The 23,071-nt window shown below is 38.5% G+C and overlaps 3 protein-coding genes and 1 long non-coding RNA gene across 9 annotated transcripts in view; 3 read left to right on the top strand and 1 right to left on the bottom strand.

The window, feature by feature from the left end:
- LOC134823775 (uncharacterized) overlaps window positions 1-23,071 on the top strand; it is an 83,508-nt gene that overhangs the window by 20,897 nt on the left and 39,540 nt on the right. The gene's annotated exons all lie outside the window — the stretch shown is intronic.
- Window positions 4,359-23,071, top strand: part of LOC134823774 (carbohydrate sulfotransferase 1-like) — a 38,358-nt gene continuing 19,645 nt past the window's right edge. For all 4 annotated transcript variants that reach the window (XM_063835329.1, XM_063835331.1, XM_063835330.1 and 1 more), the window contains exon 1: window positions 4,359-4,394. The gene's annotated coding sequence lies outside the window, so the exon portion shown is untranslated. The remainder of the gene's footprint in view (window positions 4,395-23,071) is intronic.
- LOC134823402 (uncharacterized) lies at window positions 6,751-9,795 on the bottom strand. Of its 3 annotated transcripts, none has more exons than XR_010161288.1 (3): window positions 9,480-9,795; window positions 7,136-7,240; window positions 6,751-6,973 (listed from the first exon to the last, which is right to left on the bottom strand). It is a non-coding gene; the product is annotated as an uncharacterized LOC134823402 (long non-coding RNA). The 3 variants fall into 3 exon arrangements; XR_010161287.1 differs by having other exon boundaries at window positions 9,260-9,795; XR_010161286.1 differs by lacking the exon at window positions 9,480-9,795 and adding an exon at window positions 8,834-9,135.
- LOC134822874 (carbohydrate sulfotransferase 5-like) lies at window positions 18,928-20,471 on the top strand. Its single transcript, XM_063834140.1, has one exon. The coding sequence runs from the start codon at window positions 18,989-18,991 to the stop codon at window positions 20,183-20,185; it is 1,197 nt and encodes a 398-aa protein (XP_063690210.1). The 5' UTR covers window positions 18,928-18,988; the 3' UTR covers window positions 20,186-20,471.

Genomic DNA, 23,071 nt, shown 5'->3' on the forward strand with positions numbered 1-23,071 from the left:
TCGGACGGACATTGGCGGACTCGGACGGACATTGGCGGACTCGGGCGGACATTTGCGGACTCGGACGGACATTGGTGGACATTAGCGGACATATAAGAGGTCTAAAGAATAAAGATCTCACAAATATTCCCAATATTTAATTAAATCCAGTCACCAAATCCGGTCGCTAAATCCAGATCTATTTGTGTCGTCAACATATCTTTGAAACAGTTACACAGGGTACACAGTAGGCACAGTACCTATTTAACGAAATATAGGGAATATAACTTATATTAATCACACTAAAGCTATTAATAGCTTTAACTTATTTTATCAAATTATATAGGGACCCAGGAAAAGGCCCCAGGAGGAGGAGGAGGAGGAGGACTGGGGAGGAGGAGGACTGTTGAGGACTGATGAGGAGGACTGAGGACGAGGAGGAGGAGAACTGAGGAAGAGGACTGAAGAGGACTCAGGAAGACCCAGGAGGAGGACCCAGGAGGATGACTCAGGAGGAGGAGGACTCAGGAGGAGGACTGAGGAGGACTGAGAAGGTGGAGGACTGTTGAGTACTGAAGAGTACTGAGGAGGATGGCTGAGGAGGATGGCTGAGGAGGATGACTGAGGAGGATAACTGAGGAGGATGACTGAGTAGGATGACTGAGAGGGAGGAGGAGGATCAGGAAGACCCAGGAGGAGGAGGAGGAGGAGGACCCAGAAGGAGGACCTAGGAGGAGGAGGAGAAGGACTGAGGAGGAGAAGGAGGACCCAGGAGGAGGAGGACCCAGGAGGAGGACCCAGGAAAAGGCCCCAGGAGGAGGAGGAGGAGGACTGGGGAGGAGGAGAACTGTTGAGGACTGATGAGGAGGACTGAGGACGAGGAGGAAGAGTAGGAGAAGGACTGAGGAGGGGAGGAGGAAGAGGACTGGGGAGGATCAGGAAGACCCAGAGGACCCAGGAGGAGGAGGAGGAGGAGGACCCAGGAGGAGGAGGAGGACTGAGGAGGAGGACTGAAGATGACTGAGAAGGAGGAGGACTGAGGAGTACTGAGGAGGATGGCTGAGGAGAATGGCTGGGGAGGATGGCTGAGGAGGATGACTGAGGAGGATGACTGAGAGGGAGGAGGAGGAGGACTCAGGAGGAGGACTCAGAAGGAAGAGGAGGAGGACTCAGGAGGAAGACTCAGGAGGAGGACTTAGGAGAAATGAGAAGGAGGACTGAGGAGAACTGAGGAGGAGGAGGAGGAGGACTGAATAGGAGGAGGAGAAGGAGGGGGACTGGGAGACGACTGGGGAGGAGGAGGACTGATGAGAAGGATGAGGAGGAGGACCCAGGAGGAGGAGGACTGAGGAGGAGGACTGAGGAGGACTGAGGAGGATGGCTGAGGAGGATGACTGAGAGGGAAGAGGAGGAGGAGGAGGAGGAGGAGGACTGAGGAGGACTGAGAAGGAGGAGGAGGAGGAGGAGGACTGAATAGGAGGAGGAGGGGGACTGGGGGAGGACTGAGGAGGAGGATGGAGGACTGAGGAGAAGGATGAGGAGGAGGACTGAGGAGGACTGAGGAGGAAGAGGAGGAGGATGAAGAGGAGAAGGACCCAGGAGGAGGACCCAGGAGGAGGACTCAGGAGGAGGAGGAGGACTAGGGAGGAGGAGGACTGTTGAGGACTGATGAGGAGGACTGAGGACGAGGAGGAGGAGTAGGAAGAGGACTGAGGAGGGGAGGAGGAAGAGGACTGAGGAAGATCAGGAAGACCCAGGGGAGGAGGAGGAAGAGTAGGAGGAGGAAGCATCTAAATGTTATTTCCATTTTTGTCCGTTTTTGTCCGCTCTATTTTTTGTCCGTTTTGAAAATATAAGGTACCAAACGGACAAAAAACATGATCCCCCTATAACAGCAAAAATTTAACATTTTATTTAGCAATTTAGGTGTCCATTAATGTCCGCCTATGTCCGCCTATGTCCGCCTATGTCCGTCTATGTCCGCCTATGTCCGCCTATGTCCGTCTATGTCCGCCTATGTCCGCCTATGTCCGCCTATGTCCTGTCCTTTTTGGATTCTATGAGACAAGCGGACATAGACGGACGTGACACCCCCCCCACTAAAAGTTCAGTTAGTTCACTCCAATATTCAATGAAACAAGAAATTTCAATGAAACAAGAAATTTAATTTTAGCACATTTTACAGAATAAAAAGATGTAAAACAATTCATAAAATATAATGCCCATTTGGTGTATGACTTTTTGTCCTTGACTGCTAGTTTGGTTTTGGAAGGACAGGTAACTAACGGGGCAAGGAATGCGCGTGCCTGAAAGCTTTTGCACACACCGAAACGCTAGTTCAGTTAGGTTTTTAGAGACAGGGCTCATTTTAGGACTAGAAGAAATTTGTTAGTAGACATTAGGGGTTCTGTTTATAGTTGTTACTATAGGTTGCAGTCTTGTTGTGACAAAAAGTCTACACTAAAACATGCTTTAGTTTATATTGTGTGGTTCAAGGATATAAAATGTGGCTTCAAGGTGGATATTAAAGAGCTTGCGAAAAATTATGGCCTTTGTATCAATGGTTATAATAAGCTATAAATATCTTAAACTATACAGTGCTAATTAAAAATTTCTTTATACTTCATTCTCAGATTAGATTTAAAAATTCAAAAAATATACATTTATTTTATTAATACCTTCTCACACATTCTTTACTCACAGGACAAGACTTGGAAAACAGTAGCCTAGAGGAATTTAATTGAGATGTGTGTGAACAGCCAGTTATAATGTTTGGAAAATAATATTTGTGCAGTCAAAATCTTTTACGGTCCAATCAAGCAGGGCGTGGTTATGCTGATTGGCTAATAGCGCACTTTTAAGTTTTCCTCGCAAGCACATTACACTAGTAGTAAAGTCAGTCATTCTGAACTTTGGGGTTAAAATGTTAAAAATTTTGGTTGACCTAGTGTTGTGGTTGTCAGGTGGGTCTACCTGACAGATAAGAAGGCAGGGTTTCCTCGACGAACATGTGTAACCCTCATATAGGGATATTGGAGCACGGAATTTCATTATCTTGTAGAGCTCGAGGTAACTGTGGTATGTATAGAGATTTTGTATAGCTAGAATATTATTATGCTTGAATATCGGTTTGGTGTGTTCTTTTATGAAAAATTTTTGGTCAAGTTTCTGGTGTCCTATAGGCCTAGTACGTGCACAAGTCTTAAACTTATCAAGGTACGCCAGCCTATCACCAAATAGTACTCTGAGACAGTACTTCTGAGCAGTAAATAAGTCAGTCAAAAAGCTCCACTTTTTACCTGTTCGGTTCAGAATCAAGTTCAAAATATCACTTCTGGTCTTCAAGTGTCTTAATAACATAGCCCCTCAGTACTTACAAGGACACATCAATCTAAGGGTAGTACGAAGACAAAGTTCCAGACTAGATGATGACTTTTATTTGTTGAAAGTTCCTCCTGCTCCTCATTTCAGACGAACGGATGCTGCATTTATGTTTTGTGGACCAAAAATTTGGAATGAACTACCCTACTCAGTGAGATCATTATCATCTGTAGAATGTTTTTAAAATGCGCTAAAGACGTTTTATTTCCACATAGCTTTTGATAATATTTCTAATATTTGTCCATAAAGTCTGAACTGATATGAAAGTGCATAATTTTGGAAACTTCATACAAATATTTGTTCATAAAATGTGAACTGATAAAAAGTCCATAATCTTGGTATTTCATCACTAAGTCTCGCTTGAATGACTTAAATGTACATCTTTGTTGGGTATATTTTAATGTCGAAGCGTGTAATAAATGTTAGAATTTATTTATTTATTTATTTAAGTGTTTGATAAGTCAGCCACCCAAATGTTCAGGAATGCACGGAAATTAGTCATTTGAACGGAATTGTCAATGTATGGTGTAAGTCTTATCTTATACAAGACTTACATCATCAAGAGTGTCAAGTATCAACATTTTGAAATTTATTAGTGAATGTTCAAACTTCATGAATCGAAATCAAATCATTTACAATGTATTCAGAATCAATATATTTGTAGGTTTATAACCTACCAGGACGCGCGCCGAGTTGGACTCGTCGACGGTCCTAATATTTGGAAAAAATATTTTACGAGTATCACCCGTTAACAATATATGCACTTATATAAATTACTTGGAATACTTTTTTATTGAGAATAAATAGCTCAAAAACGTTGCTGTATTATTTCTTCGTAAAAAGCAGGATAGCTTGTGTAGCTTTTGTCGAGGTGCCTCAAAAATTATCTTAAACGATTCCCCGTTCAATTTTAGTCGAAACACGTTACGTCATGTCAACTAGTGCAGAATCAAGCAAGTTATAGATCATAAACATAGGTCAAACATAGGTCACAGTTTTAATACTTTCAACACTACTATATAACAAATAATTTGAGTGCTATGTAACCTGGCAGTAACGTTGAAAAGGACTTTGAGGGGGGTCTGTAGTCCCCCCGCATAGTGTGTTTGTGTTTCACTGACTTGTAAACTGAAGACGTAAATAAGTATCGAATTAGATGTGCTTCGGTGGAGCTGGAGATATAACCTGTACCTATTTAAAACACTAAATATTGAGATGCTGGCATTTAAATTAGCTAAATAAATGAAACAAATTAGTGTTAATATCTCACGAAATCGATTTTATTTTGGATTGACGATTTTAATCCATACATTGAGATCGTTGCTCTGCAAATAAAAGCTATATCGGCGAGATGCGCTACTGTGCCTCGCCGATTTGCCATGAATTGACATCATCAATTAAAAGTGCAACCATCCAATTACAGGAAGCCGAAGGATTTGTTTTTAGCCAGTGACGGTTAAGGTAGTGACAGTGTGTACCATACTTTCTTCGCCCGAGACTTTGCTGCAATGTGCAACTCCTCATTTAACCCTAAAGTAAAGTAAAGTAAAAATTATGACATAACATCATCACTAATGTCTACAAAGTATCATCACACTACATGGAAAAATAACTATTTCTCCATCAAATTTAAAGGTAATAATTTATCAAATATTAATCATGAATAAAAACAACATTACAAAAAATTAATTTATTCATACTTCCCAGTGGAGTAAAGATTTATAAAACGTTTCTTTGCTACATAAGGATGGAACCACAGATAATCATTGTGTTTTTCCTTATTACTGATATAACTGGTACCTTCAATTCTTGTTAAAACTTCTTTCGAAACATTCCAAAAATGAAAGTCATTTACAATACATTTAGAAATCATATTCTTTTTAAAACTTTCCAATCCAATTTTAAAACTCAAAACTGTCAAGCAGTTCTTCACCTCCGAAGGGAGTTTGTTCCAATAAGGAACTACCCGCTCTGGAAGAAAAGAACACTGAAGATTCTTGACCTTTGTCACACTCTTACTACATCTATTGGATGAAACCAGATTAAGACCTGATCTGCTTGGTCTGAACAAGTCTGAACCATAATCAGTCAAGCCATTAATAACCTTAAAAGCTTCAATAAGGTCCCCACGTATTCGCCGCTCTGCCAGCGTTGTCAAATTAAGGATTTCCAGTCTACGGCTGTAAGGAAGAGTACCCACCTCATCAATCAGACGGGTAAACCGCCTCTGGACGCTCTCCAGCTCCAAAACAGTCCCCCAACTTCCATGAGCCGCAACTGGATTCCACAATTGGACACAATACTCTAGATGAGGTCTTATCAAAGCTTTATAGATGGCTATCAATACACATTTTTCTCTAATTATCAAATTTCTTACAATCCAGCAAATCATTCGATTTGCCTTGGAAATTCATGCTTTTATCTGTTCATTCCAAAGCAGGGAACTATGGGTAATAACCCCCAAATCTTTTTCCTGATCAGATACTTCAAGTTCTACGCCATTTACTAAATAATTTAAGTTAGGGTTGCTATTAAGATTAATATGAACAACTTTACATTTAGCAGGATTAAACTTCAAAAGCCAAATACTCTCCCAGACTTCCAGTTCTACAATATCTTCAGCAACACTGCTGTGGTTAGCTGCATTACCAATCAACTTGAGGTCATCTGCAAATAATTTAATCTTGTTCTTGACTATATCAGGTAAATCATTAATATAAAGAATAAATAGCAAAGGACCCAATACTGACCCCTGGGGAACACCAGATAACACGTGTTTCACCTCAGACCATTGTCCTTCTACACAAACCCTCATGGTTCTGTCTGTAAGAAAATCTTTAATAACATCTAAAACTTTTCCTTTGACCCCAAACCCCTCCAATTTAGATAAAAGTCTAAAGTGGGGGACAGTGTCAAAGGCCTTACTAAAATCAAAATACAGTAGATCAACAGGATCACCTTCATCTAAAATATCAAGAATATTATCAAATGTCTCTAAAAGATTAGATAAGCAAGATTTGCCCTTAACAAATCCATGCTGATGCTTTGATATTCGTTCTTCTAAAAAATCCAATAAATGTGCCCTCACCAACTTTTCGTACACTTTGCACAAAATACAAGTTAAGGAAACTGGTCTATAGTTTAAAGGATCTGATTTAACACCCTTTTTAAACAATGCTACAACGGATGCTGACTTCCACACCTCAGGAAGAGATCCCGTTTCTGAACACATTTTAAATAATTTAGTGACTGCTTCTACAAAGTTGTCATCATAAGCTAACGATTTTAACTTTGGATGAACACCATCCGGACCTGAACTCTTAAAAATATTAAGCTTTAAAAGTTGCTTCTTAATATCAGCACTGCTAACTTGCAAATCACAGATAAAAAAAAGGGCACTGGAGTGGCTCTCTATGTTTGTGACACTCTTAGTGCCAGAGTAAACGGCAATGTATCCCATATCACTGAACATTTAGAAACTCTTTTTGTGGCCGTAAGTAGTACAACTTCCCCAGTAACAGTTGGTGTAATGTACCGTCCTCCAAGTGGTAATGTCAATGTTGCACTATCTGAACTCTCTGACATCCTTGACAGTCTCCCCAAGTGTAGTTACCTAGCGGGTGATTTTAACATTGATTTACACGATAAGAATAGCACAATCGTACAACGCTATGAAGAAATACTATTAAGTAAAGGATTTTTCCCCCTAATTTCGTTAGCAACACATGAGAAACCAGGCTGCAAAGCATCCTGTATTGATAACATAATAACTAACGACGTAGAGAGTATAGTAGCTTCTGGAATACTGACTGACCGTATATCACACCACTCACCCATCTTCCAAATCTTTGATAGAAACTTGGACTCTAGCAGAATTGACCTGAAATACAAACAGTATTATGATTACAACAAACCGAATGTAAAAGCTTTTTTACAGACTCTGGAACATGATCTCAATAATAATGTTATCGACAATTTTACAACATTTCACGACATATTTAAGGACTGTATAGATAGAACTTGTAAGTTAGAAACCCCTAAATGCTCTAAAAGAACAGCACTGAACAACCCATGGATTACACCAGACCTTGTGGGCAAAATTTCATATCAGCACGAACTTTACGATAAATGGGTAAAGGTCAGAAAAGTTAAATGTAAATTTGGGGAAATTGAAAATAAAGGGGGGACATGCCAATGCCCAATATGTTGCTCAAAACGTGACAAGTATAAAAAATACAGTGACTGCAGGCGGAAGGTCAAAAAAGATCGCCGCAATGCTCAATCTAAGTTCTATGGTGGAAAATTTGCAGAGTTGCACGGAAACAGTAAAAAGACGTGGGAATTAATTAACCAAATACGGGGTAAACGAAAACGACAAACCAAACCTCTATTTACTATCAATAATGAAAAAATTACTAATCGTAGGGTAATAGCTAATGAGTTTAATAAGTACTTTGTCTCCCTAGCTTCTAATCTTAACGAGGCATACAATGAAATCGGCGAACTATTAATTAATGGCATCCCCAGTATCTATGACTACCTACCAAAATCCAACACGACCAGTATTTACATGCATGATTGTACAATCGATGAAGTATGTAAAATAATATCAGAATTGAAAAATGGCAAATCGTCTGATATCCCAATACATGTTGTAAAAGCGTCATCCAGAAATCGCCCCCCTATTATCTGTACTATACAATGAATGTTTGAAGGAGGGAATATTCCCGGACGATTTAAAGATTGGCAGGATCAGTCCCATATACAAGAAAGAAAATGAAGAATTACTTGAAAACTATAGACCAGTCTCTACCTTAGCCGTATTTGGTAAGTTATTCGAGAAAATTATATATAGTAGGCTATACAGCTTTTTCCAGTCACAAAATATGATCTATGAAAATCAGTATGGATTCCGTAAAAATCACTCTACTAGTCATGCCCTGAATTTCTCAGTGAATTATATAGAATCATGCCTTAATAAAAAGCAGCACGTGCTCGGAATATTCATTGATCTAAGCAAAGCATTCGATACCATCTCAGCTGACAAATTACTGAGTAAGCTAGATAATTACGGAATTCGAGGCAATGCCAACAAACTCATTGCTAGTTATCTCTCTAATAGATATCAATACGTCTCGGTCCTAGGAGAAGAGTCTGACAAGCTTCCAGTTCTCTTTGGAGTACCCCAGGGATCTTGTCTTGGTCCGTTACTATTTATTATTTATATCAACGACCTATATAGGGCAACTGAACTAGGCAAGTTCATTCTATTTGCTGACGATACAAATATATTTGTCGCGGATGAATGTAAGATAAAGTTATATGAACGAGCAAACCAAATTCTCAAACTGGTACAACTGTATATGAAATGTAATCTCCTGCATATTAACATTAAGAAATGCTGTTACATTCACTTTAAACCAACGAATAGAAAAAGCAAGGTAGAACATAATGAAGAAGAACACGTACTTACTCTAAACAATGTAGTAATAAAGCAAGTCAAAAAGGTGAAGTTTCTTGGTGTTATTATTGATGATCAGCTTAAATGGGATGCTCATATACGGTCGCTCAACACAAAGCTGAAATGTGAAAGTGGGAAAATTTGTAGAATACGGCACATTATTCCAGAAAAACTCTACAAAGAACTGTACTACACACTATTTGAATCACACTTGCGATTTGGGATATCAGTATGGGGTGGCCTTAGTAACAACAGGCTTGAACCAATATTTATCACTCAGAAGAAATGTGTTAGAATACTATTTGGTAACCGAGAGGCGTACTTAGAAAAGTTTAGAACTTGTGCTAGAACACGAAGTAAAGACAAGCAAAAATTAGGAAGCGACTTCTATGAAAAACAGCACACAAAACCGCTATTTAAGAAAAATGGTTTACTAACCATACACAGTTTGTTCAAACACACATGTTTATTGGAAATGTTCAAAATCAATAAATTAGAATCCCCAGTCCCACTCCTAAATCTATTTAACAGATCATCAAGACGTGCTGATCGATTCATCACTCCAACCCCATCCACCTCCTTCATATATCAATCGACAAAAATGTGGAACGATTGTAGAAACACTGCTAGCAATATCAACTTCTCTACATCAACGAACCTTGTGAAATCCACAATAAAAAAGGAGTTACTCGGCATGCAGTCCAGGTACGACGAAATAGATTGGTGTGAACTGAACTTCGATTCCAACGAACTGAAATTCTAATGTCTACTCAATGAAGATATGCTGAGCGCTAAAGCCGATTGAAATGTTAATGTCTAAAGTATAAAATTTCGGCGGTCACGCCGCGCATTTTGCGCGCTGTGCCGCTATTTTTGGCCCATCTTATCAGATATTATTTACAATGTACTCGCACAGTACATGCAGGGCATGCCTCAAGATCATATTAGTGTAGGAATCATTATGTTTTCAACAATTCATTATATGTCGAATTCAGCAGTGAGTCCTCTCTTCGTCCGGTTTGTGGGTTTGTCGCCTGTCTGGACTCTCGTAGTCATGTAATTTTTAATTTTTAATTTCTAATTTGTTATTTTAATTTTAATTTTAATTTTTCAATTTTCTAAATGTGTGTTCTGCTCCGGGACTCGATTACCGTATCGGCTTTCTTGAGACTGTAAATTTGGAAAGCCAACTATGCGGGGCGCCTGCCCACCGGCACTGAAGAGTGATCAAAGAATTAACTAAAATTTCCTAATATAACGATTGAATATAGAGTTGTTTAACCGGCGCGGCCATGGGTGTGTGGCCTAGCTTTGGCTGCACACCTATGACTGCGCTGTTGCTGGTGGACAGGCGCAGTTTTTGTTGTGCAGTAGTGTTGCAAGAGAATAAAACCAACTTATTATGTACTAAATGGAATCAAGAATATTATTGACTATATTTGATAACGATGAATTGTAAATTTCGATCAATTTATATTTTTCGGTCTCCAATTATTGAACTGCGGAAGCTGGTTGCCTCAACAATGTTGACTATGCATGGTATGACTGAATTATAAAAACGTGATAATTGAACGAAAAATAAATGATGAACATGATTCAAAAACTGTAAACCACCAAATGAATTATCGCTTAAATTTAAATAAGTATTTAAACAAAAACCACCATGTGCCGTTAAGCAGCAGGGCGCGGCTCATCTGGGCCACAGCAAATCGGCGAAAATGGGTTCGAAAAAGCCACTATTGGCACTCGAGTCCTTGATCTTTCCGATGGTTCACTGGGGCTTTTGAGCTGCCGTCCTTCAGCTTCTGTAAACTGAAATTACTACCAATCCAAGTTGAAGCAATCAGCCGACGCGCGGCTTTTATGGTTATATATGATATGTTTAATCTGTAATAAAGATCAAAATTCAAATTTGTTTCTCTCTAAAATTTGTTTCTCCACTAATAACATCTTTATCATAATCCAAAGTGTCATTTTTAGGAAGAGGGCCAGGTGGCTCACACACAAACACTGAGCTGAAGGCACTTGCAAGTACTTCAGCAGACTCAGCAGAACTATCTGTGCGTGTACCATCTCCTCTATCCAGGGAAACCACACTTGATTTTACTTGCCTTTTGTTACGTAAATATGAGTAAAAAGACTTACTATTCTGCTTTAAATTAGATGTAATCTTCTTTTCATAGTTAACTTTAGCTTTAACTTCAGCCACTTCAAAAATATGTTGCTTGCTATTAGCATAACTAAAATTGATTACAGATGGATTTCTATCAAACTCAGCCCATGCTTTGTCCTTATTCTTCCTCATTCTCTTAAGTGAAGTTGTACTCCATGGCAACTTGACAGGCCTGTTGTCGAGATAAACAGAAGCAGCTGGGACAGCAGCGGCAACAGCCTCCAGTTTACCATGTAGTTCAGTCCACATTTCTTGAACATTATAATTTGTAGAACTATAATCCCAGTCAATGTTATCCATACTAAACTTCAATAATTCATCAGACGAAATCTTACCCCAGATAGGTTTTACAGTTTTCTCTTTAGGACTCTTATCAGTATTTGGCGAAACAACCAGTTCGACAAGTATCCCAACGTGATCACTCTTACCAAGCGGTGAAACAATCTTACAACCGTTGACAAGAGCATCATTTGTATACAAGACCTGATCAAGGAGGCTCTCCTGGAGAGTATCTTTCACAAGCCGTCTTCTGGTTGTTTCGTTGGTAAAGTACCACGTTAAACCACTGTCATTAAAAATATCCATATACTTCTGTTGAATAGTTAAAAATTGATTTCTACTAAAGATATTATTATTTACACTTCCATTTACCCATGATACAGTAGGTAAATTAAAATCTCCTATAAGGATTGCTTCAGAATTGTTCTTTTCACTACATATACCCTTGATACAAGATAGTAATTTATTGTTCTGTTTTAAATTTAAAGAAGTTGATCTATAAATACAACAAATAGTAATCAATCCACCAGATGTGTTAATACTAACAGCTAAAGAGTCTGGTGCACTTAAAAAAGAGCTTACTAAAGAAGCATTACAACTGTTCTTGATATAAATGATAGAACCACCACCCCCACTTATAATATTGGTTGAATTGTCAATCTTAAAATCTCTATCCTTTCTAAACATAGTAAAACCTTCAATAAAAATTTCAGCATCTAATATGTCACTACTAAAATGAGTTTCTGTTATGCAAATCACATCAATAGATTTATATACTGGTAAAATACATTTAAGTTCATCAATTTTATTAAAAAGTCCATTAGCATTGGTGTAAAATATATTTAAGCCTTTACTGATTCTCCTTTCGTCTTTTCCAACCTGTTCTTCTCTGCTTCCAACTGTCTCTTCTTCCTCTCCTTTCTGGCTAAAAAATGAATCTCGCGGTCTGATCTACACTGGTCTTGATTGATCCAGTAGGACGATTCCTTCCAGCCTTTACCAAAGTCAGAGTAAAAATTTACTGACTCTTCGCCGACTGTCTGTATGATGAGAGGTCGACAGTAGTCATGGTTGTTTGGATCAACTTTTCCAGCACGATGGCAGCTAACAATGTCGTCTTTCTTCATCTTGAGTGTTTCTACGCAGAAAGAGACATCATCCTTCTGACGCTGCTTAGGGTTCTTCTCCTTACTCTCAGGAACCTTCAGAACACATAAGTTATGTTTCCTTCTGTCCCTTTCAAATGCATCAGTGTGCATCTTGGACTGCACTTTAGCAATAACATTTTCTGATGACTGGGAGTTGCTCAGATCTTCTATTACTGTCCTCTGAGATTTTGCTGTAATTTCTGAGTAAAGTTGCACAGCTTTGTTGACAGTTTTATCTGTGCTTCCTTTAATAGCTTCCTTAATCGAGTTAGTCAGGGCTGGGGTCAAATGTTGGAGTTCCTCTTTAATAATAGCCCTGACAGCCCCGTTTTCCTTAGTGTCAGCTGAGGTATGAGGCGCCACAAAACAGTATGGGCACTTCCAGTTTGTTAGATTCAGTAACATCTCGTTTTTAAGGCCAGATAAACCAACACAACTCAGGTGCCAAAATAATTGGCAAGCTTCACATTCAACTGATAGTTCTTCTGACATGTAAACATCACATTGGCAGTATTTTTCCTCTGGCACTGGGACATTATCAGAAGATGAATCCTTAGGGGGACTCGTCTTGACTCCACGTTTTTTTCGTATCGACACCCTCTCGGGTACATTGTTACTTGCCATCCCTCAAATTATTTGTTATATAGTAGTGTTGAAAGTATTAAAAAAAAAACCCTCACACCCGATTTCTCGAGTATTCGGATGAGTAGAACGGGGGGCTGCATAGACCACTCACGATCCTTAGCTGAATGTCAACGACACTCACCCCACGACCAGGCAGGCAGTGGGATTTGAACCCGCAACCTCACGATTGCAAAGCTGGCTAACCAACTGCGCTACCTGGCCGTTAAAAAAATAGCTGGTTATAAATTAATATAATCGTAATTAAGCTTTTACATGTATGCCCGGTTGAGCTTAATGCAGCTGCAGGTGAAACTTTTAGTTTTCACCTGAATAGATGAAGGCCGCGCCACGCATCAAATAATGTTTTTCACAACCTGCAACCACACCCAATATGACCTTGTCATACGTTGTATGACCCGCCGCGCACGAGTGCGCGGCTCCCCCTGTATCGTAGAAACTCTACTATAGTTAAACGACGATGGGGGTCACGTTACCTGAGGACCCCAGGCTTTAATGTTGGTAAACAACGAATAGAGATTTGGTCGGGATTATTATGACCGGGATAAAGTGGTGGGTTTAGGGTAAGTTCGCCATATTTTTCCCGAACCACATTTTCACCGGTCGTTAATAAACCCGCCTACTCAGCTTTTAGGGTTCCCAAGGGGTATGGGTGCTCATATTTTAATCGTTGTCTTATATTCACTAAAGAAGACTATTGGGACACTTGTTGTAGGTTTTTCGACTTCATTTGGCTAAAATTGCAAAAAATTTACCTTTTTGCCCAATTCTTGTCATATATCCTTATTGTCAAATTTGATTTAAATAGGCCAATTTTTAATTTCTTAGGTATTGACTATCTCTACATAATGAAATAGGACTCAAAGTAAAAGTAACAGTTAAATTTAAACTTGAATTAATTAAAACTGATGAAAGGTATGATCCAGATGAAGATAACGAAGATGATTACAACTTATTGGAAGACTAAACAGCTCTCCCTTTATAATAATAATAATAATAAATACAACTTTTATAAACCGCCTTATAGCTAAATCATATAACTCGATATAATTTAATCCTGGAGATAAACTCCAGTGCTTTCTAAAGCGGCTCTTACATTAACTGAGCTTAGTTTAATTGAAAATTAGACATGACAAGTTCATTTTACCTATAATGTAAATGCAAAATCAATCAAATGCTAGAGAAAAGAAGTATGTTTTAAGTTTGGTCTTGAAAGATGTAACTGACTCAGCTGATCTTATGTCGTATGGCAAGGAATTAAATACTTTAACTGCACAGTGACTAAAAGCTTTCTCTGTGTTTACATAGTTAGGAGAGGGCGGAAAACTAAGGTAAAAATAATCATTATCAAGACGTACATTTTTAAAACTTTGCTGCCTAGGAGATATCAACTCTTTTAAGTAAGGAGGAGCTATATTATTTAAACACTTGTAGGCAAGTAGGGCAATCTTAAAATCTATTCTAAATCTAACTGGTAGAAAATGAACTTTCTTAAGTAGTGGAGTAGTGTGTGCCTTTCTTCCTCTCCCGAAAATAAATCTTACAGCAGAATTTTGCACCTTCTGTAAACGACTTAAATCATAAGAGCTCAGTCCAAAATATAAACTATTGCAATAATCAATTCTAGAGAGTACTAGAGCATGAACAAGCTGAATCTTAAGGTTAAAAGACAGTTTTGATGCAATAAACCACAAATTTCTGATCTGAATATTACATGCTTGAACCACTGACGTAATCTGATCACTCATTGAAAGATAACTGTCCAAATACAGCCCAAGACTCTTCACAGTTCCACTAACAACATGTGGCTCTTGATCCTTAACAATCTGTAGAGAGGCTGGAATATTTTTTGAGTCAAATTTAGAGGATATAACGATGACGTCAGTCTTAGAAGAATTCAGTTGAAGGAAATTGTTTGTCATCCATTTCTTGATATCAGACATACAGTGTTCCATATTGTGCTCTAGCTGTGATGGGTCATCAGAATCAAGAGTGAAATACAGCTGGGTGTCATCAGCATACAAATGAATACAGCACCCATGCATACTTGCAATGTTCTCAAGATCTTTGGTGTACAATATGAATAGCAGGGGGCCAAGGATTGAACCTTGTGGCACACCTATCTCAAGAACAGTTGATGAGGAAGACGAATCCTTGACTTTGACACAAAATGAACGGTTAGCCAAGTAGGACCTGATCCATGTAAGAGCAATGCCTGTAATGCCATAAGCAGATCTTAGCTTCTTGATTAATCTTGGGTGATTGACAGTATCAAAGGCAGCACTCAAATCTAGAAGTAAAAGAACAACTTTAGTTTTCTTGTCAATAGTTATCAAGATGTCGTTATGGATTCTGGTTGTTGCAGTTTCACAGCTATGAAACTTCCTATAGCCGGACTGAACTTTAGAAAGCAAGTTGTTATCCTCAAGATAACTGGTGAGCTGTATAGATACACACTTCTCAATGATTTTTGACAAGAATGAGAGATTGCTAATAGGCCTCACCATATCATAACTAGCAGGAACCCGTATAACTCTAAAATAGTGTCAAGACTCAAGAGACTAAATAATTATTACCAATTTAATTCGCGTTTTTGACACCACTTGGGGGTTCAAATTTTGGGCTCTAAAACTCCTATTCCTTGGCCAATTTTTTATTTTTTCATGCTGATTTGGAGGCCATTAAAGCATTTGACCCAGTCAAAAAAGTATCAGTTGTATATCTTTTACGGTTTTTGCGGAAAGTCGCGTTAAAGTTGATGCCGTGGTGTCAGTAAAATGGTACGGATAAACACATCCATATATATCGTCTCGCTTTATATATAGTAAGATATCGATCTGGTTGTTACGCTTCAAATGTTAAAAATTATTTTCCATCTAGTTTGACTAACCACGAGTTATTATTTCTGTCTACTTTCAACAATTATTGATAATTCGACTTGTTTCACAAGTTTTAGCAATGCGAAAATTTCTAAACTTGCTTATCTCTAATAAGGAAATTTACATCTGAGACAAAATTTTTGAATCTAAAATTGAAAGGTTGGACACCGGTAAAATGGCGACCGGGAAAATGTGGTGGGTTTTGAGCAATTTCGCCATATTTTTCCCGAACCATATTTTAACCGGTCGTTATAAACCCGTCGTAATAATCCCGAGTAAGGTAGGCGGAATGACAGGCTGAGCGCGGCCCAGTAAGGGGTCACGACGTGATACAAATATGAACTAGTTTCCAACGAAAACTTTAATTAAATTATTTCATGGGACACCAAATAATTAGCAACATATACCACGGCTTATGGGGTATAAATCATTTCACTTTTTAATAATCATAACTATTGCTTGCTACATAACACGTTGTATACCTCTCGCGCGATCGAAAAGGGTTACAGCGTGTGTAAAACTATTGCCACTTAGGAATCCAAAAGGAATCTGTGGCAATTTAGCACTCCATCTGGCCACGAGGAATCTACCAAGGAACCGTACCTGCACGTATATTTTACTTGTGAAAAATGCGTCACACAGTATGCATAGACTCATGGCTATGTGAATATTATACAGAGTTCAACATTTTGTAATACGTTACATGCTGGTTGCTGAGTGGTTAAGGAATCAATGCCGAATAAAATTGTCATTCTCAAATTTTCAAAATTTGTTTAAATATCGCCATGCTTTTAAGACAAATACATGAAATGACATGATTCCACGCCACTTTGATGTCTTTAAATTTGATGTCCTTAAATTATTTCAATGCAGTCACTCAGATGATTTTTAAATCGGGACACTTAAATAAAGACACATACTCTGCCCACAATAAGGGGCCATAATTTTTAAATTATGTAACAGTATAGAATTATTATTATTATTATTATGTCTTAGCGGACTAGGAGTAGCTAAATAGTGTCTAGAAGTGGCTACCTTTTACAAAACATACCAGAGGCTGTTGAGGGCGTCCAGGCGTTCGGGACGCCCTAAAATTATTACCTGGTGGCTGGTGCTTGAAAATGAAAATAGTTGTTGTATTCGGAAATATTAAATCGCGATACAAAGCTTTTTATTCTACTCAAACGATCGAATGTAAGCGCACGCATGATCTTTGTGAAATCATGTTGAAGGGCGTCCAATCCTCGTTTGGACACCTCAGTCGCGCAGTTTTAGCACACAGTTAATTGCAAACTGCTACAAAGCTCATCATCGCATCAACATACTGTATATTTATACGACCAATGTGTCCAGGACACCCTGAACTATTTGAACTATCTGCTTTCATACTGCGTGGCCTGAGATCGTACACGTGTGCTGTCCTATTTTACTAATTTTATAATTTTCCGTCTTTGTTTGCTGTCACCTGTTACACATTACATACAGGCCCTGTGTGTAATTGTAATGTTTAAAACATGTGGGCGTGTGCTAGTGTATGCATGGTAAGTTCTAGCTTCGATGTAATATTTGAAATCATGCCTTATATGTTAGAATAATTTAATTAATTAATTACCTGTGGTATCGTATGCAGTCATCAGCAAATAGCCATCGACAGTTGGGGGAGGGGGCCGCCCCCAAGCCCCCTGAATCCTTCGATTGGACTCCTGACACAACTGCCAGCCAGCTCCCATGAGCTGCCTCTAAAATACGTCGTGGAGAATCCATGGGATCAGAGAGTGCAGACCAAAGACCGTGAGGATTATGCACCCACCTTTGCCTCTTGAATTCTTGATTGGATAGATACTTCTACTTCTTATGAGTGGTTCGATCACATATGATTGCTGGGGACAATCAATTTAAAGAATCTGCAATGTAACATACGTTCTTACTTTGTCATGTTGTATTGATACAACAGTTTATTTTAACAATTGTGCAGAGGCAGCTCGGTGACCTAGCTGGCCGTTTACTAGATGCTACATATCGAATAAATAACATAATACATGCACACGCACATCCGAAAGCCACACAGCAAACCAATATAAAATGAGTGTAAAGTGTAACCAAACCTAATACCAGCAATTCTCTTGTAAGAAAGCACCACACGTGCTACACATCAGCTGCACAGGACACTTAAGTTTCATCAATTCAGGTCGTCCTGAACGCCTTGACGTAAGTATTTTCAGTTGGTGGATGAAATGTTTTGCTTTGTAGCGTTTACAATTAACTGTGTGTTGCACTGAAAGTTTGCGGAGTTAAATTGTTAGCTTCTTGCAAAATTTCTTTTCTTCGACCACCAGGTAATACTATTAGGGCGTCCGCGGACAACTGGACACCTTCAATAACATACTCTGTTCTGCTAATCAGTTCTGACTGTTGATATTCTTTAAATTTTATAAAATTTATTTTTGTATCTCAAAAATGATGTCGAGTTTTTAATATGACGTAGAATTATAGCTATTTCCGTACAGCCTAGGTGTGCGCGTTTGAAGAACTATGAACATGATAGCTCTTTTTATTTTTGTTAGTCAGGCGACATCTTGGGTTGCACTGGACCTAACAAGTTTATTATCGGATGTCTACTTATATTTATTATGATATCATTATTCATTGTAATGGCAATAAAATTTAAGCTTTGTTTTACTTAAATTTTGTTTTACTTAATAGCTGCCTCTACAATTGTGTTTTGCAGCTATGTAAGAAGTTATTGCAAAGTCTTGTCCATGACAAAGACGTGTTGCCAAAACGTTGACACTGAGTGGAGACTCTCATTTTGTCCCCAACAATCAAATAAGATTCGGAATTTCATAGAACTAATCTGACACTGCACATGATTAACCGTTTAAATTTAAATAGTTTGAATTAAAGTGTTCTGGTTGATAATTTTTACTTGATAAACTCTATTGCAAAAGGATCTAATAGCAACTTCAACATTTAATGATGCACATTTTTGCAGGGATGTTACTAATAAATACTGAAGATTGAATCCATCAATTATAGTGACGTCTGGATGGCATCCAAAAAATTCCTCCTTGGTCTGGTTGCAACCTTTTGTGTATTATATGTGATGTTTGTACACCTTGAATCGTCCTACAAATACTACAATGACACAGTTGGCATAGACTTTTCAAATCTGGGGAATAAAGAAGAAGCCAAACATCACACAAAACCAGTTGTTTACTCTCAAGAAACAGGAACATCTGAAGCTGATAGCAGTTATTCTGATTTCCCGGATAATTCTAATGTTGCCGTCATTTTAAATTGTGAGGGACGTTCTGGTTCAACATGGCTTAGTTCATTCTTTTGGAATAACCCACATGTGTTCTATGTTTACGAGCCCTTGTACCCATCAGCATCTAATGCCAAGGCAAGGGAGGATGCAAATCTGTCGACAGAAAGAGGTCACGTCCTTCAGCTAGCAGATTCCTTCAAATGTAACATAGACAACCCATCAGAGACACAGTTTCCCATGGTTCTTGGGCGGTATCCTAGTTACCAACCATTTCTCAAACACTGTGTTGATAACGGCAACTGTCCCGAAAGTTTGACCTCATACTGCCAGTCCAAATCTCACATGGTGCAGAAGGTTATTAGGGTGCACAACATCAGTGATTATATTTCCCTACAGCAAGAGCTTGGTATTCCGCTCAAGATAATTCATTTGATTCGTGATCCTAGACCTCATGTCATGTCCAGAGAGAAACTGTTTGACTACATGTTCAGTGAGGGAAGCACAAAGTACAGCAAACTCCCTCCTGCTGAAAAAAGTGACCAGAGGAGGAAACTGTGTTTACGAGAACTAGATAACATTAAAATTGGTGATTCTGGTGTTTTTAGTGCTGACAGTTATATTCGCTTGAGTCATGAGGAGATGTCTGTTGATCCAATAAAATGGGCTAAGCGTTTGTACGAATTTGTTGGATTAGAGTTTAACCAGGAGACAGAGCTTTACATAGAGGGAATTACGCACGGCAAATCTTTGGTTCAGAATGGTAAGGACCCGGACGGGAGGTTTGCTGGATTCAGTGTTTACAGAGACACTTTAACTGTGCTCTACAAATGGATGTCGGCTAGTCCTAATCACGTTCATGAAATAGAGATTGAGTGTAAAGAATTGTTGGACTATTTAGGTTATGTTAATATTTATGACGATAATTTGATCAAGGTAGCAGAGAATCCTTGGCCCAAAATCGTTACAAACCCTTAAAAAGCTCTAATATTCTCAAATTAAACAATATGACGTATTTAAAGTAAGTATATTTTAAAGTTATGTATATTTTATTAGTAATATAGGGAATATCGTGGTACACCTGCACCCTGTAGTACATGTAGTAGTTCTTGTTATTAATAAACAATCTAAAATAAATCATTCACTAAAATGGCTACTGACAACGCTAATCATTTGCTTTGAGAAAAATAGTTGCATTTGATTATGCCATTTATTTCTGCTCATTTAGTTCAAATTGGTAAATTTCTCTGTTTAGTAGACTTTAGGTATGTGTTTAATTGATTAATTAAATTAATATCATTTAATGGGGCAAAGTTAGTTTGCGAAATTGCAAACTGAAATATTCAAATTTTGGTAAATTTGCCAAATTTCGGTTTTTGGCGTTATTCCTGATATTAATCAAAAACAATTATAATAATAAGGCCTAGATTTAGAATATGGCAATCCACTAGATCAGAGTCTAGCTGTTATTACCCAGAATATCTTAAAATTGTTACAATAAACATTGCCTCAATGTACCACAAGTCTCAGTACCTACCCCAGTAACCATGGTAACACGTACCTAACCCAGTACCTACCCTAGTAACCATGGTAACACGTACCTACCCCAGTACCTACCCCAGCGGCCAGCAACCATGGTAACACGTACCTACCCCAGTACTTACCCCAGTACCTACCCCAGTAACCATGGTTACACGTACCTACCCCAATAACCATGTTATTACACGTACCTACCCTAGTACCTACCCCAGTAACCATGGTATTACACGTACCTACCCCAGTACCTACCCCAGTAACCATGGTATTATACATACCTACCATAGTAACCATGGTGTTACAAGTACTTACCCCAGTACCTACCCCAGCGGCCAGCAACCATGGTAACACGCACCCAGTACCTACCCAGTAACCATGGTAACACGTACCAGGTACCTACTCTAGGTAGGTTCACGAAACCACTTTTCGTTCAAATAATTTAAAGATATTACCTCTAATTAGTTGCTCTATAGCAGGAACAACGGTCTCTACGGTTTCGTATAACTAGCAGTAACCCGTCTAATCCTTGAGTGGTGTCAAGACCCAAGAGACTAAATAAATTATTACCTATTTAATTCGCGTTTTTGACACCACTTGGGGGTCCAAATTTTGGGCACTAAAATTTCTATTTCTTGGCCAATTTTTAAATTTTTCATGCTGATTTGAAGGCCATTAAGACATTTGACCCAGTAAAAAAAGTTTCAGTTTTATATCTTTTACGGTTTTTGCGGAAAATCGTGTTAAAGTTGATGCCGTGGTGTCAGTAAAATGGTACGGATATATATCGTCTCGCTTTATATATAATAAGATACTGACTTGGGCCACGCCCATATTTTTCACCAAATTTTAACAGTTTCTCTAAAAATTCTCTAAATCGTCAATTTAGTCATGAAGGAGTATGGAAGGAGTTCTAAATGTGTGCTCCTCTAATATTGTCAGTAGAAAATGGTTAACCTAAATCGAGGTCTCAAGTCTCTACAATGTCTTATGTCGGGAAGTTCCTGCAGGAGTTTGCGCGTTGCGCTGAAGTGTGAGATTCACTGCGCCAAAAGCGAAGGTCGTAGAGACATGAGACCTTGACTAAAGTTAACCATTTTATACCATTACTGAAAGAGTATGACACTTTCAGAGTCCTGAACGCACTCATATATCTCTTAATCGTCAATTATATGAATTTAACCTGTTAAAATATATCATCCTTAACTGATGTCGATTGAGTTTAACACTGTTAGCTTTTTAAAATAAAATAATGCTTCACACCAAACTTACACACAATATAAAAAATTCCTTCTTTACAATATAAAAAATTCTACATTAACTGCCCCCCCCCCTACTGTAGCATAAAACTTTAAAATTAACGAGCCTATTTGACATTGGAGATAAAGTTGACATAATATTAACGTGTACCAATTATATACAGAATAATAACGTGTTATCATTGTAACAGGATTACACATGATTCAAATTAAACTATCGTGAACCGTCATATTTGTACGCAATTAGATAAACAAAGGATTACACTGTGTATAATATCATATTACTACTGCGACGTGTCACCATGGTTACAACTGTACTATACTACGTGTGGGCCGTGGGGGAACATTTTGCCCACTTAACCTCATGAAATAAAGTTCAACAAAATATGTACATTTACATTTGGAGGGGGATTTGTTTTAAAACATATAAGAGATACGAACAGAGTCTAATGACGTGGAAATATGGTATGTTCTGGGGTAGGTATGTGTAATACCATGGTTATTAGCCACTGGGGTAGGTACTGGGGTAGGTACTGGGGTAGGTACTAGGTACTTGTAATACCATGGTTACTGGGGTAGGTACTAGGTACTTGTAATACCATGGTTACTGGGGTAGGTACTGGGGTAGGTACTTGTAATACCATGGTTACTGGGGTAGGTACGTGTAATACCATGGTTACTGCGTGTGGGGGAACATTTTGCCCACTTAACCTCATGAAATAAAGTTCAACAAAATGTACATTTAAATTTGGAGGGGGATTTGTTTTAAAACATATAAGAGATACGAACAGAGTCTAATGACGTGGAAATATGGTATGTTCTGGGGTAGGTGAGTGTAATACCATGGTTAAACTTAATAGATATCGATTCCCGTGGGGAGGTGATACATGTTTGTTTACGTTTTAGGTGGCGCCTCTATTCAGCAGGTTGAAGATGTGATGCCACTTTGGAATTATAGAACGCTTGTAACTCCTTCTTGTTACCCCCTTTGGCCTTTGAACTTTTGAAGGTCCCGAATTATTTTCTGAACGAAAGCTCAAAAATAACCGAGAAATCGACCTTCTTATTAACT

Source organism: Bolinopsis microptera, chromosome 11 (genome assembly GCF_026151205.1).
Source record: "Bolinopsis microptera isolate Bmic1 chromosome 11, MBARI_Bmic_1.0, whole genome shotgun sequence".
Taxonomy (NCBI): Eukaryota; Metazoa; Ctenophora; class Tentaculata; order Lobata; family Bolinopsidae; genus Bolinopsis; species Bolinopsis microptera.